Source organism: Acomys minous, assembly GCF_964271855.1.
Source record: "Acomys minous genome assembly, chromosome: 8".
NCBI lineage: Eukaryota > Metazoa > Chordata > Mammalia > Rodentia > Muridae > Acomys > Acomys minous.
The window spans coordinates 9,261,014-9,275,170 of NC_140489.1; the positions used below are offsets into that span (position 1 = coordinate 9,261,014).

General features: G+C 47.5%; 1 protein-coding gene across 10 annotated transcripts in view; it reads right to left on the reverse strand.

The window, feature by feature from the left end:
• Positions 1–14,157, reverse strand: part of WDR20 (WD repeat domain 20) — a 65,157-nt gene that overhangs the window by 21,009 nt on the left and 29,991 nt on the right. For 6 of the 10 annotated variants that reach the window (XM_084793485.1, XM_084793486.1, XM_084793480.1 and 3 more), the window contains exon 2: positions 3,450–3,632. The exons of 2 other annotated variants lie outside the window; for them this stretch is intronic. Coding sequence is in view for 5 of the 8 variants with exons in the window: in XM_084793486.1 (XP_084649612.1) it covers positions 3,450–3,632 (183 nt within the window). In the remaining 3 variants the exon portion in view is untranslated. Of the gene's footprint in view, positions 1–3,449; positions 3,633–13,395; positions 13,488–14,157 lie in introns of those variants that run through there. 2 more of the 10 variants (XM_084793481.1, XM_084793478.1) reach the window with 2 other exon arrangements.

A 14,157-nucleotide genomic window follows, 5' to 3' on the forward strand; every position in this document is an offset into this window, starting at 1 on the left:
ATTCTTTATTTGACACATATTTAAAGAACACATGTGGTGAGCAAATGTTTGATACCAGGCCTTGGGAAGCAGAGGCAGATGGATCTCTATGAGTTCAAAGCTAGCCTTGTCTACACAGTGAGTTCTAGGCCAGTCTGATCTATGTAAAACAACCAAAAGAACACATGTACTTATCCCATCAATACCTCTTTGATGTGGCTGTGGGACTCACAGCTAGAGTGTGCCTGACCGAGCTGCTGAGAAGACAAGGTTTGACCGGCAACCACACCTGTGAGGCTTACAGCCTACAATCAGAGTCAGTTTCTGGAATTAATTTCTAGTCCCAGCTCTATCATGACAGCTCTTCGAACTTGCTACCTGACGTGGACAAAGCACATTGCAGATTTCTTCATCTGTAAAGTGAAAGCCAACCCTCTACCTCCTATGTAAAAGTACCAGAAACCTCTAAAGTGCATGCTGATGCTGAGCTTATAACACAAGGACATCTTTCTACATCATTTCTGGCACTCTGAGAAACACAGCCTCATGCCTGAGAAGTGGATTCACACCACCAAAGACTCGTGAAGGGCACACGATTTCAATCTAGCACTCCAAATGCCAACCTGGCATTAAAGCATGCACAGCAGCCCCAGCATTCTCAACAGCCACTTTCAACTGCAATCATAGAGTAGGCAAGGACTGTGTGCTTACGTCATGAAACGGGGAGCCGCTCTCTATCCTGCAGCTCCATCACCAGGGCAGAAGGGTCTGGCTGAGGCAACCAGAGCACTGTCAGAGCCATTCAGGCTCCAACACCCCAACCCTCCCCCAGCACAACACACAAGCCTTTCTTGTTTTCTAAGTGGCATTCTGTGCCATCCCCAGTCAGAACTGCCTCTGGGTCTCGTTGACCAACAGCTTGGCACGGAGTTCAATGCATTCCCAGTCCATCACACGCTCTTCTACCCAAACACAAACAAGGTCCCACAATGACTCCAACTCCAGTTTCAGTTAACAGTGTACAGAAGAGCAACTTTGTGCCTCCTGCCTTGCTATATTCCCGCTCCTCATAAAGTAAGTAAATAAACAACTTCCCCAGCTTCTTACAAATCACCTCCCCAAGTGGCATTAGTAAAATGTCTGCGTAAACAGATTCTTTTCTGATTAATATTTTTTAAGGAAAAATGTGGCTAAATAGCTTTTCTCTTCAGCTGTCAATTCAGAGGGCAAATTTATTCCTAATCAACCCAGAAGGAACAGGATGATACCGGTCATGCAGACAGCACGTGCCACAAGACAGCGAAGAGTCAGAACTGTGGCTGCTGTGGAGTTATTCTTCCTCTTCCCAAAATTACATCTTACCAACCAGGCTTGGGAACACGCCCCTGGTCCATGTACACAATATTAACACCAGCAGCAGACACAGAGCCATATACTACCACCCTCCTAAACGGCTGAGACTGGGTGCAGGAGCGTCCCCTCAGCAAGGCTGCTGCATCGCTGCCGTTTTCTGGGAAAGCCACACTGAAGCAGGAGAGACAAAGTATCAAATAGTGGTATATCAAAGTATCAAAACAAAACAAAACACTGAATGGCCTGAACGCACACAACGCATTGGCCACTTCTGTCTGCTGGGCGACAGCCCTGACACACTCCTCAACAGGAGTCAGAGCCCTGACACACTCCTCAACAGGAGTCAGAGCCCGGACACACTCCTCAACAGGAGTCAGAGCCCTGACACACTCCTCAACAGGAGTCAGAGCCTGGACACACTCCTCAACAGGAGTCAGAGCCCTGACACACTCCTCAACAGGAGTCAGAGCCTGGACACACTCCTCAACAGGAGTCAGAGCCTGGACACACTCAACAGGAGTCAGAGCCCTGACACACTCCTCAACAGGAGTCAGAGCCCTGACACACTCCTCAACAGGAGTCAGAGCCCTGACACACTCCTCAACAGGAGTCAGAGCCCTGACACACTCCTCAACAGGAGTCAGAGCCCTGACACACTCCTCAACAGGAGTCAGAGCCCTGACACACTCCTCAACAGGAGTCAGAGCCCTGACACACTCCTCAACAGGAGTCAGAGCCCTGACACACTCCTCAACAGGAATCAGAGAGCTCACGCTCCTACCTGAATGGAGCTGGAGATGCGCCAGAAACCCCAGCGCATGCAACATTTGCAAAACCTGTGTGCTGCTGCGATCCAGTTTTAGGTCCAGGATTCCTAATGTCAAAGGTAATTGTATAAAAATATATTCAAGAGCATGAGAGCCACACCTTAGCCAAATGCCTGCCAAACACACACACACACACACACACACACACACACACACACACGAGCTTAAGCTGCGATCTGAGCAGCCTTAGAATATGTCATCAAGTCATTCCATCTATATGAAATTGGTTAGTGACGTGAACAGTGTTTGGAATTCTGTACTTTCTTGTTTAAAATATACATATCAAGAACTGGCTATGGTGGCGCACGCCTTTGATCCCAGCACGTGGGAATCAGAGGCAGAAGGATCTCTGCGAGTTCGAGACCAGCCTGATCTACATGGTGAGTCCCAGACCAGTCAGAGCTACACAGTAAGATCCTGTCTCAAAACAACAAAACAAAAATCACATCTCAAGTTATCAATATACTTGTTCCCATTATAGAAGTGATGTGTGTGCACCCACATGACTGTTGAGATCAGAAGTCACATGATACAGCTTCCTCTACTGTTACACATTTATTTGTTTATTTGTTTTTCAAGACAAGGTCTCTCTTTGTAGACTTGGCTGTCCTGGACTTGCTCTGTAGACCAGGTTGGCCTAGAACTCAGTGATCCACCTCCTCTGCCTCCCAAGTGCTGGGATTAAAAGCATGTGCCACCATGCCCAGCAATTATGTATTTTTTTAATTTTTATTTTTAATTTTAATTTTTATGAAGCAAGGCTTCTCTGTGTAGCCTTGGCTGTCCTGGACTCACTTTGTAGACCAGGCTGACCTCGAACTCACAGAGATCCACCTGCCTCTGCCTCCCGAGTGCTGGGATCAAAGGCTTGCGCCATAGAGCCCAGCTGTATTTTTTTAAAACAAGATTTTTCATTGAACTGGAGCTCACAGACTGTCTTCTAGACTAGCTGAGTGTTGAGTCCCTGGGATCCTTTGGTCTCCACAAGTGGCCATGTCTGGCTTTTTATGTGGGTGCTGGAAATCCAAAGAAACACTTAGCCCACTGAGCCGTCTCCCCAGCCCCCATGCTGTAGATAGCTGACCAGTCTCTGTACGAACACACAAACAGTTACCTCAGGGAAAAACATGTTCAGAGCATTTGTCTACCACATTTACACTTGCATAATACACGGTAAAGAGAGCTAAGCAAATGAAAAGCAGGCTCAGCCCAGTGTAAAACAAGGCCCTTGAGCAGGAACACAGGGGCTCCTACAGGGGTTCTTAACAGCTAAAGCCGAGTGCTACTTACTTCCTCATTAAACAGCTTGCTAGTTTCTTTTTTGATTGGGTCTATAAGCTGGACTTGGCCTGCGGAAAAGCCCACTAGGAGAGAGACACTTTCTGCTGTGGCTGTTAGGTGGTTGAAGTCATGACAAGTAGGCTGTGTTCCTTTGTATATCCTTTTATCTATTGGTTTACTCAGGTCAGCGGCCTGGAGGAAAAAGAGAAAAATAATACAGTAAACAGCACATTGAGATGAGCAAGCAAAGCTAAACTACTTTATATTCCACTATGAACCTCACGTCTTAAAATACGACTTCAATTGAGACTTAACATTCACCTCATATTTTATAAGAGCAATTTCACATATGTAGCCAATTAGATATTGTTAGACTAACTATAAAATATTCATTGTAACTGTCATTTTCCACGTTTCCACCTTCAAACACATGGAACAAGGGCTCCCAGACTTTAGAAGGAAAACTTCCTTGGTCTTAAATTCCATATTTCCAAATGCACTCCAAGAATTCTAACAGAGACTCAGGCGCGTCTACTGCACCTCAGTGCCCACTGCTCAGGTACTTAACTGTGGTCCACAGACTGCCAGGCAGCCCAGAGTGTGCGCTCTCAACCCACTCCAGACCCTGTGCAGCAGAAACGATGGAGTAGGCACATGCTGTGGTTTTACAGGTCTCTCGGGCGATCAGGCGCAGGGCTGGAGTCCACCCAGGAAGGCTCCTTCCTCTGTTGCCATCACCCTCCTGCCTGGCGAATGTCAGGGTTGGATTTGGAACCTAGCTGTGTTGACCACAAGCAAATGGGGGAAACATACCCAACACACTATACTGCAAGGTCAAAAGCAAATAGTTTCTGGCTTGAGTTAAAAGTGACTTTTAAATGTGCCCCCCAACTCTTCCTATTTAAAAAATACATTTTTTTTTCCTTTCCAAGACACGGTGTTTCACTGTGTAGCCCTGGCTGTCCTGGAGCTCACTCTAGATCAGGCTAGCCTGGAACTCACAGAGATCTGCCTGCCTCTGCCTCCCTGAGTGCTGGGATTAAAGGCATGTGCCGTTTTTTTTTTCTTTGTTGTGCTGTTGTTGTTGTTAACATTTACTGTGTGTATGCACACACAGGTGACATGTGGAGTGCTGGGATTACAGGCATGTACCATTTTTTTTTCTTTGTTGTGCTGTGGTTGGATGCACACAGGTGACATGTGAGGTGCTGTGGGCAGTGGACAAGCTGTAGAAAGCAGTGCTCTGCTTCCACCACGTGGGTTACAGGGACTGAACTCAGATGGTCAAGTTTCCTTTTTTCTTCAAGAAGCACATTTTCTTCAAGGAGAAATGTCTCGTGTATGCTGGGTTGTTTCTGTTGAGCCAGTGAGATGGCTCAGTGGGTACAGGTGCTGGCTGACAAGCCTAGTGACATACATTCACACACAAGCACAGACAGATGCCCCCTTGAAGTAACTAAAAAGGGAGACACTGCCGCTCCTAAGTGTGTCTGCCTGTGTGTTCTTCACAGCATTATCTTTATCCCAGGCACCACGGCAAACCCACAGGCCACAGGCCCCTCCTTTCTTCCAAAGGGGCCTGTGACACTATATGACTTGTTCTGTTTGATTCCCAAATAACAAACTTAGTAGAAAAGAAGACTTCAAAACTGGGAGTGACTTTGAGCAAGTGCAAAACTGAGGGTTCCACAGTTAGGACCTGAGAGGGTCACGTGGTCCTGGGAACCGGCTTCACCTCTGCTAAGGCACAGATACTGTGCACACCTTTAAACCCAGGCTTGAGAGACAAAGGCAAGCAAGATATTGGCTTCAGGGCTACAACAGTGAGATCCCACCTCAACAAACAAACAACAAACCAAAAACCCCCAGATACAAACAACACTATCTGTTCTGCTGACAACGGACAAAACAAGGCAATTACACATGGAACAGCACTGAACTGCATGGTGAACACTGAGTAAAACAAAGGGCCTCGGCCTGACTGCAGGGAGGGTGGCTGTGGTTATCTGCTGTGCGAGATGCCACGGGCGGCTGGGCGGAGTCTGAGGAACAGCAGCAGAATGCACCTGAGTAACCCTGAGGCTTGAGAAAAGAGGCTCCTGTTGGGCCCTACGGCTGCGTAAGAACATTCTAGGCTGAGGGAACTGTGAGCAACAGTCCAGAACCATGCTGGTACCAGTACAAGGGGAATGGGTGAATAAGATCCAACTTGCAGCTGACAGGAGACCTCCCCTTCCTGAAACTCAGACCACCAAATCATGATTTTTACAAATACTGTGTGTGTAAGAGTTTGCTCCATGTTTGTACATGCCCGAGGAGGCCAGAAGAGGGCATCAGATCCCCAGAAACTGGAATTACAGATGGTTGTGTGGTCCATTGTGGGTGCCAGGAATCTTGAACCAGGGTCCTCTGGAAGAACAGCAAGTGCTTTTAAACCATCTCTGCATCCCTTCTCAGTTTCTTTTCCTAGTAATTCATGTGTGGTTTTTTTTTTTTAAACTTAAAACTGGAATTGGGTGTGGTAGCACATGCTTTTTAGTCCCAGCACTCAGGAGGCAGAGGCAGGTGGATCTCTGAATTTGAGGCCAGCCTGGTCTACAGAGTGAGTTCCAGGACAGCCAGGGCTACAACCAAAGCTACCCACTACCCGCCCCCTCCACCCCCAAATTAGCAAGGAAGTGGATGGATGGATGAGAAAGTTTTAAAGGGCGCACAGAAGCACAGCTGGACCCTAGGACACTTGCTCTCTCCCACCCGAGGCTGCTCTCTCCTCTAACCGCACATCAGGCCATGCGCTACCTGCCCAACCTTACTGTGGAGCCTGAGGTAATCCATAGGAACTTGCTCCCTGGCTGCCCACTGCAACAAAGTTCCTTCCTGGAAATCTTCATGGGCTCTACTATTGTACTCGGGGTCTCTGGCGTCCAGCCCAGGCAGAAGAGAAGGCTACACTCAGCCGCTCACTTCACAGCACAGCTGTCTCCCAACAGCCAATCACCTAGCTCTGTATATCTCTTCCTATTTCCTCTCCACTCTGTGTGTAACACTACTTGGAGCTCACACGTCCCTTTTAACAGCTGTAGTCACTGTCTGAGGCAGCCTCTGTTCCTCTTCAAAGGGTCACGACTCCCTGGCAGATGGCTTGCTTCCCAACTTGAAGCTCTCTGGCAGAAGGGAAAAGTCTAGACCTTAGAACTTTGCAAGCTTAAGAGTTAAACCCAACTTACCATCTTGGCAGCCAGCTTTGTCCTGTCACTCAGCCCCAGAGAACAAGTGGCAGCTCCCCACAGGCAGCTGGAAAGGCAGCAGCTAATGGCAAGCAGGGAGCAGTAACCACGTAACCACCGTCCTTGTCACCTCCCACCTCAGGGCAAAAGCTCCGCTCACTCCCTCCTTTTCATCCTTCACAGCCCGAAGACCTCCTCTGCTTGCTTGCACACTCGCCCTCCTCTCACGGAGCAACAGCTGTGCCTGCTGAGCACGTTCTACAGAGCAGCCCCACATGGGGCCTGGCACCTGTTACCCACTCATCCTGGGCCCTGCGCTCTTCTCTGCCTTCACTTACTCTCTCCCACCATGCCACAAGCCCCAGCTGAGGTTGGCCACCTTCAGGAATCCTGGCAGTGACTTAAAAGCCACCTGTCCTCCTGCGCACTGCTCTGTGCTCGCGGCCCACCTGAGTTCCCGAGCACATGAATAACCACATGAGGTCTAAAAGCTTAAGCACTTACATGTTCTTTAAGATTTATTTGTTTTGCCGGGCGGTGGTGGCGCATGACTTTAATCCCAGCACTCGGGAGGCAGAGGCAGGCGGATCGCTGTGAGTTCGAGGCCAACCTGGTCTACAAAGCGAGTCCAGGACAGCCAGGGCTACACAGAGAAACCCTGTCTCGAAAAACCGAAAGAAAGAAAGAAAGAAAGAAAGAAAGAAAGAAAGAAAGATGTATTTGTTTTTATTTTTGTGTGGGGGTGTCTTGCCTGTATGCGCATCTGTGCCTCACATGTACACACTGCCTGTGGAGGTCATTGGGAGCACCATGGTCCTCAGAAGGGCAACACATGCTCTTGCCTGCTGAGCCTTCTCTCCAGCCCTCAGAATTACTGCTCTGTGCCATCAGCTATACAAGTCCCTCAAGGAGTACACCTTCTGTAGTAAAGGTGCCGTTTCGCCCTCCCAGTGGCATCCACATGCTTTGCCTCATAACTGCCAACAATCAGAACTCTTTAAACATGAATTTGTAACAGAATCACTTTCTTTTTTAAAGATTTATTTATTAAAAATAATAATAATAAATAAAATAAAAAGTTATTTATTATGTACAATGTTTGCTTGCATGTACAACTGCACACCAGAAGAGGGCACCAGATCTCATTATAGATGGTTGTGAGCCACCATGTGGTTGCTGGGAATTGAACTCATGACTTTTGGAAGAGCAGGAAGTGCTCTCAACCTCTGACCTCCAGCCCCAGAATCACTTTTCTTTGTTTTGTTTTTGTTTGTTGTTTTTTGAGACAGGGTTTCTTTCTCTGTGTAGATCGGGCTCTGGACTTGCTTTGTAGATCAGGCTGCCTCAAACTCAGAGATCCACCTGCCTCTGCGTCCCAAGTGCTGGGATTAAAGATGTGCGCCACCACTGCCCGGCCAGAAAGAATTCTTAAATTAATCCCAGGGCCACAGATTCTCTGTGGATTCTTTTTCAAGATAAATTTTGCTAAATACAGTAGGTTAGGAAATTTTCTTTTCAGCTCACGTTTCTATCCCACCTGCCTGGGGACTGCTGCTGAGCCATCAGAAGTGGTGGTCAGGGCAGCCTGACTCCCAGGGCTCAGTGCGTAGCTCCAACTTGAGCCTGGGTGTCATCAGCACAGCCATGCCACATCACATGGGCCTGCGCTGAGCTCTCCCTGTGGGAACTTGCTACTTGACCCTCTAGGGTGTTCAGAGCATTTGATATGGCATGAAAAACATCTGACTTCTTTTGAAAAACGTGCTAAATGACAGATCCTAAACGTGCTACAGGAGCAGTAGAAGTGGTAACGGTGAGTCTTAGCCTCCTTCCCCATCCACATTTGAGAACTGCCTCACAACAAACCAGTCTTTTTGCTGGAAAAGAATAAAATGTCCTTTTATTGGCAAGTTTAACAATTAAATTGCTGGGGGAGGGGTGGCCTGCACTCTTTGCCTGCAGCTGCTTTTCTTACACCTAACTTCACTCCTTCCTCTTCAGCATTCCCTGGCCACCAAAGGCTGCCCATCCCATTCTGGCCCAGCACGGCTCAGCCTCCCTGGCTCTGCACCAGTCTCCTCCCTCCCACTTCTACCCTGCCCACTTTATCCCACACAAACTGCCAGTTTATCTGGAGGAATCCCCAGGTCAGTCTCATACAAAACCTCCAGGCTCTTTCTGCGAGACAGGGCAGCTCAGCTACCCTAGCCCCCCACTCCTCTCCACCCCAAAGGCACTTGCCTGTGCTTCCATGCCTGCCAGCCTGGCCTTGTATTCTAACTTTTACATAGAGAGCTTTCCTCACTGCCGTTTCCATAGAGCCCACTTGTCCTGGCAAGCAGCTGTTTCCTCAGGTCACTTACCTTTGCTGTCTTTGCTCTGCGTCAGAGTGTCCCTCTCTAGGGGCCGCATGACTAGTGGTAATGGCTTAACAATACTCCATACATTATGAAAGTCTAACTCTTTTACAAAAAAATCAAGGAAATGGCTGGGAATCACTGACAGCCTGAGCAAGTCTCTGAAACAGTAGCAGGCACAGTCAAGTGGCACCAAGGGCCACCATTATACCATCTTGAAAAGCTGAAGAACTGGTGTTTTCCATGACCATCACCTTGTATCTTTATGATAACGTGCGCAGGTCTCATGTTACAGAGGTGGAGAGACAATGCCGCACACAGCACATGTGTGAGGTCAGAGGGCAGCTCTGAGGTTGGTCCTCCTTGCCCTGACGTAGTTCCCAGACTCCTCAGGGCTGCAGGCTGCACTGCATGCACTGTTACGCACTGAGCCGTCTCCCCAGCCCTCCCACTAGCACTCCTCCTGATGACTTCTCAGACAAGAAGGATAAATTTTCTTTCCAAGGTCACAAAAAAAAAACCTAATTGGGGGAAAAGGTGAGCTGCAGGAACATTATCTTAAAACTTGAGGTCCAAAATAAACCACACTATAAAGACTGTGCCATAGTGTGGACTTAGTTAGGCCAGAGGCTTCTTGTGCCTATCAGGACAATACAGTGTAATGCCTGGGGCTGGCCCGCTGGCCCACATCTTCTGGAACTGGAGAAACACTAAAGCTGCCTAAGGCCCAGGGAACTCTAAGCATCCAAGCTGAGAGGGATAACCTGGGATAACCGCCTCATGACAAAAGCCTCAAAGATGTACCTCCACTCACAATAGACAGAAGCAAACAGGTAACACAAGCACGGCATGCGCACATGCCGGAAGTGGAAGTCCAGCCTCCCTCTGCTTGTCCTTGAGACACAAAACCAGCTTAGTCTTGTAAAGCACCCACCCAATTCATCTTTCTCACAGTCCCTTCAGTTCAGTGGTCACATCCAAATATCTGCACAATTAGCATTAATACTACGTAAAGAACTCAGGAGGCAGAGGCAGGCAGATGATCTCTGTGAGTTCAAAGCCAGTTTGATCTACAAAGTGAGTTCCAGACCCAAGGCCACACAGTGAAACCCTATTTTAAAAACAAAAACCACTAAGTAAAGAGCCAAGTACTTCTCTCTCTCTCTTTCTCTCTCTCTCTCTCTCTCTCTCTCTCTCTCTCTCTCTCTCTCTTACACACACACACACACACACACACACACACACACACACACACGGTATCCATAGATATGTGTATCTACATATACATTTTTATCAGCAAACTAAGAAATCAGTAGGCTTGGATTCAATTATCTCAGAAGGAAAAATAATGCCAATCAATTGTACAGTGTCAGTGTTAAGAGTCAGGATCTGAGCTGGGCGTGGTGGTGCATGCCTTTAATCCCAGCAGAGGCAGGCAGATCTCTATGAGTTCTGGTCTACAAAGCATGTCCAGGACAACCAGGACTACAAGAGAAACCCTGTCTCAAAAAACAAAACAAAACAAAAAAAGAGTCATGATCTTGTCTGCATTACTGACCACTCTATCTCCTATAGTGGGCCTGGCATACAGAAAGCATTACTGAATGTTTGTAACAGAAAAGTAAAGGGAAAGGAGCCAAAAGGCCCAAAAGAGACTCACATAGATAAACACCAACCTTCTGCTGACTAAAATGCTAACTAACTGCCTTCTTGAGTACCCATCTGTAAAAACATAAAGCAAAACAAATGAAAAACAAAACAAAACCCCTGAAGCCCCACGCAAACTCCATCAGCAAACAGTGGTAAAGCTCCAGAGTTTGCAGAGCATGTCTGCATGTCAGTTCCATGTCAAGACCCAGCATCCTAAGCCTTGGTAACAGCTACTACTGCAGCTCCTGTGCCATAAACAGAGACACAGCATTAGGTATAGAGGAACCAAGTGAGAGAGAAGTGGCAGGCTCCCTCTACAGGGTCATTACAGCAGGCAGGAAGCTGTGGACCCGAGGTGCTGAACTTCTGTCTCTGCGTGGCTGTGTCCTGCAGGACTCAGCTATCCCACCTGTGCTCAGCTTGGCCCACATCCAGACCTATCTTCTAATGCACTGTCTCACTACAGTGGGTGATAGCAGTGTGGTTCCCACCACAGTTCCTGGCACCTAAAAGGCACCGGAGAAAAGTCCCTTCCTTTTCTGCTCATCTTCCAGGCTGGGGGGAAGAGAGCTGGGATAATTCTTACTGCCCTACACTTTGGCACATTTTCCTTCCAGTATGACTTTCCAGAATACAATGGCTTCCCGCTTTTGTTCTTGTACATAGTCCCACACGGCCCTCATCTGCCGGGCATTCCAGATCCATTCATTTTCCCAACACAAACTGCTGGCAAGGTGCCCGCTAACATGCTCTGGTGAGCTGACCTGGAACGAGCGCCTACCACCCACATGCCAGGGGTGTTTCCAATGTGCAGCAGCAGCAGCAAGGCTGTCAAAGGTGGGGCCGGAAACCAGGTGAAGCAGAAACACAACAGCGAGCCAGAGAGAGCACAGGGCATTAATGAGAAGTCAGGTGTGAGAGCATCGCCTTCCTGTTAACCTCTAATGGGGAGAGGTCACCGCAGTTCACAGCAACAGTGTCAGGAATGGCTTCGCAGGGGGGACAGGTGACAGCAGGGGAAGAGGCTGAGGGGGCCAGGATAGCAAACTGGCATCTTCTCCCAGGCCCCCCGCACTGTTAGCAACTAACTGCTAAAGATGACAAGCTTCTGTTGTTATCATATGTCATTTTTCCCAAGGCAGCTTGACACACACACACACTATAAAAATCTACTCTTTTTTTTTTCTCAAAATAGTTTTTTCCTAAATTCTTTTGTCCCCACCCTTGCCCCATTCCTTATTTTTCTTTGTTTGACAGTCTCTCTATATAGCCCAAGCCAATTTGGAGTTAAGATTGTTCTGCCTCTGCCTTCCAGATGCCAGGAATACTACAGGCATGTGTCGCCTTGCCCAGGTATGGAGTGGGGTTGTTGTTGTTGTTGTTGTTGTTGTTGTTTTTAAGAGACAGGGTTTCTCTGTGTAGCCTTGGCTGTCCTGGACTTACTTTGTACACCAGGCTGGCCTCGAACTCACAGTGATCTGCCTGCCTCTGCCTCCTGAGTGCTGGGATTACAGGCGTGCACCACCACGCCCGCCTATGGAGCAGGTTTTTAATGACTACAATAAGCTGCTAAAGTGCACCTCTACCACCGCCTCATCCTGTGGCACTTGTGTATACAGATTCCTGCTCATCACAAACAGAGTCACTCACTACAAATTGCTGTCCTGCTGTCTCACTTAGGCTAATGAAATACTAATTTCTTCATTAAAGAAAAACTATGAATAAACATTAGATAAATTCAATTTGCACACATTCTAACACCAGATCTTATCTCATTAAAATGCAGTCATATTCAAATGACCTATTTTTAATAGACCCTTCTGTTAAATATGCAGAGAGATGTGCAGTTTATTCTAAAAAAGGTTGCCAGTATCTCAAATGGAAGGAAAGAAAAATGCTTTTATTTTTGCAATGATATTCCTTTTAAATTCTTATTAGCTATTTTGTAGGATATGGTGGGTTACACCTGTAATCCCAGCATTTTGGAGGTTGAAGCATAAAGACTGCCAAGAATTCAAGGCCACCCTGGACTACATAGTGAGTCCCAGGCCAGCCTGGACTACAGTATGAAAACTGTTTCATATCAACCAACCCAACCATCCAAGATTAGAATTTACGCAGTCAACAGAATGTTTGTTCAGCATGCACAAGACTCAGGCTTGACCCCAGCATACACAGGAATTGAGAACATGCTTAAAATCCTAGCGCCTGGGAGGTAAGAAGATGAGACAGTCAAGGTCACCCTAGCTGTAAGATTGTTGGGGAGGGGATTTTTAAGACGCCCCTCTGAAGAAGCTGGGCGTGCTAGCACACACCTATAACCTCAGGTGCAATCCAGCACCCAGGAGGTACTGCAGCAAGTGCAGGCCAGCCAGGGCTACACAGAGAAACCCTGCCTCAAACAACAATTTACAATAAATCAATAATAAAGTTCTCCTTCAAAGAGGTGTGGAGAGGGAAACGCTATGCCTTTCAAAAAGTGCTGAGATCATACTGGTAAATAAAGACATCAAAAATCAGGGAGCAGGCCAGGCACAGTGGCACAGACTTTAAACCCAGCACTGGGGAGGCAGAGACAGGTGAACGCTGTGAGAGGCTATCCTGGTCTACAGTGTGAGATTCTGTGTCACACATGATGTTTAAGTGTCATGCTATTGTTTTTCTGGCCTTTAGACAATCCTTAGAATTATATTCGACAAAGTACATACATGACGTTCTTACATTTTTCCAATTCAAGCTGCTGAGGAACACAAAGCAATCCTCAAATCCCCAGTTATGCAGCAGCCTGTCAGACTCCTGCAGGTTCTTCACCCTACAAGAAAGGGAGGCGCAGGGACATAGGTGGTGACCAGCATGGGGCTTCATGGTGCTCACACTCACTGCTTGCTTTTGTTTTCTTGAGACAGGGTTTCTCTGTGTAGTCCTAGCTGTCCTGGTCTTACTCTGTAGACCAGGCTGGCCTCGAACTCACAGAGATCTGCCTGCCTCTGCCTCCCGAGTGCTGGGATTAAAGGCCTGCACCACCAGTCATCTGGCAGCTCATGCCTTTTTAAAAAATCATGTTTGGCCAGAAGTGGTGGTGGCGCACGCCTTTAATCCCAGCACTCGGGAGGCAGAGGCAGGTGGATCACTATAAGTTTGAGGCCAGTCTGGTCTACAAAGTGAGTCCAGGACAGCCAAGGCCACACAGAGAAATCCTGTCTCAAAAAAATATTTTTTTTAAAATCATGTTTGAGTACGCCACAAGGAGCACAGTATTGGAGTCCTCCCTGCCTTGTGTTCTTCTCAAGGGCCCAAATACAGAATAAGTTAACATGGAGCTTCAAAAAAATGATTCAGAACCAGGGCATGGTGGTCCTGTGAGGTTTTATTTAATCCAGTACTCAGAAAAGAGAGGTAGATGACCTCTGAGTTCAAGGCCAGCCTGGCCTAAATATTGAGTTCTAGTCATGTCAAAGCTAGACTAATTTTATCTTTGAAATC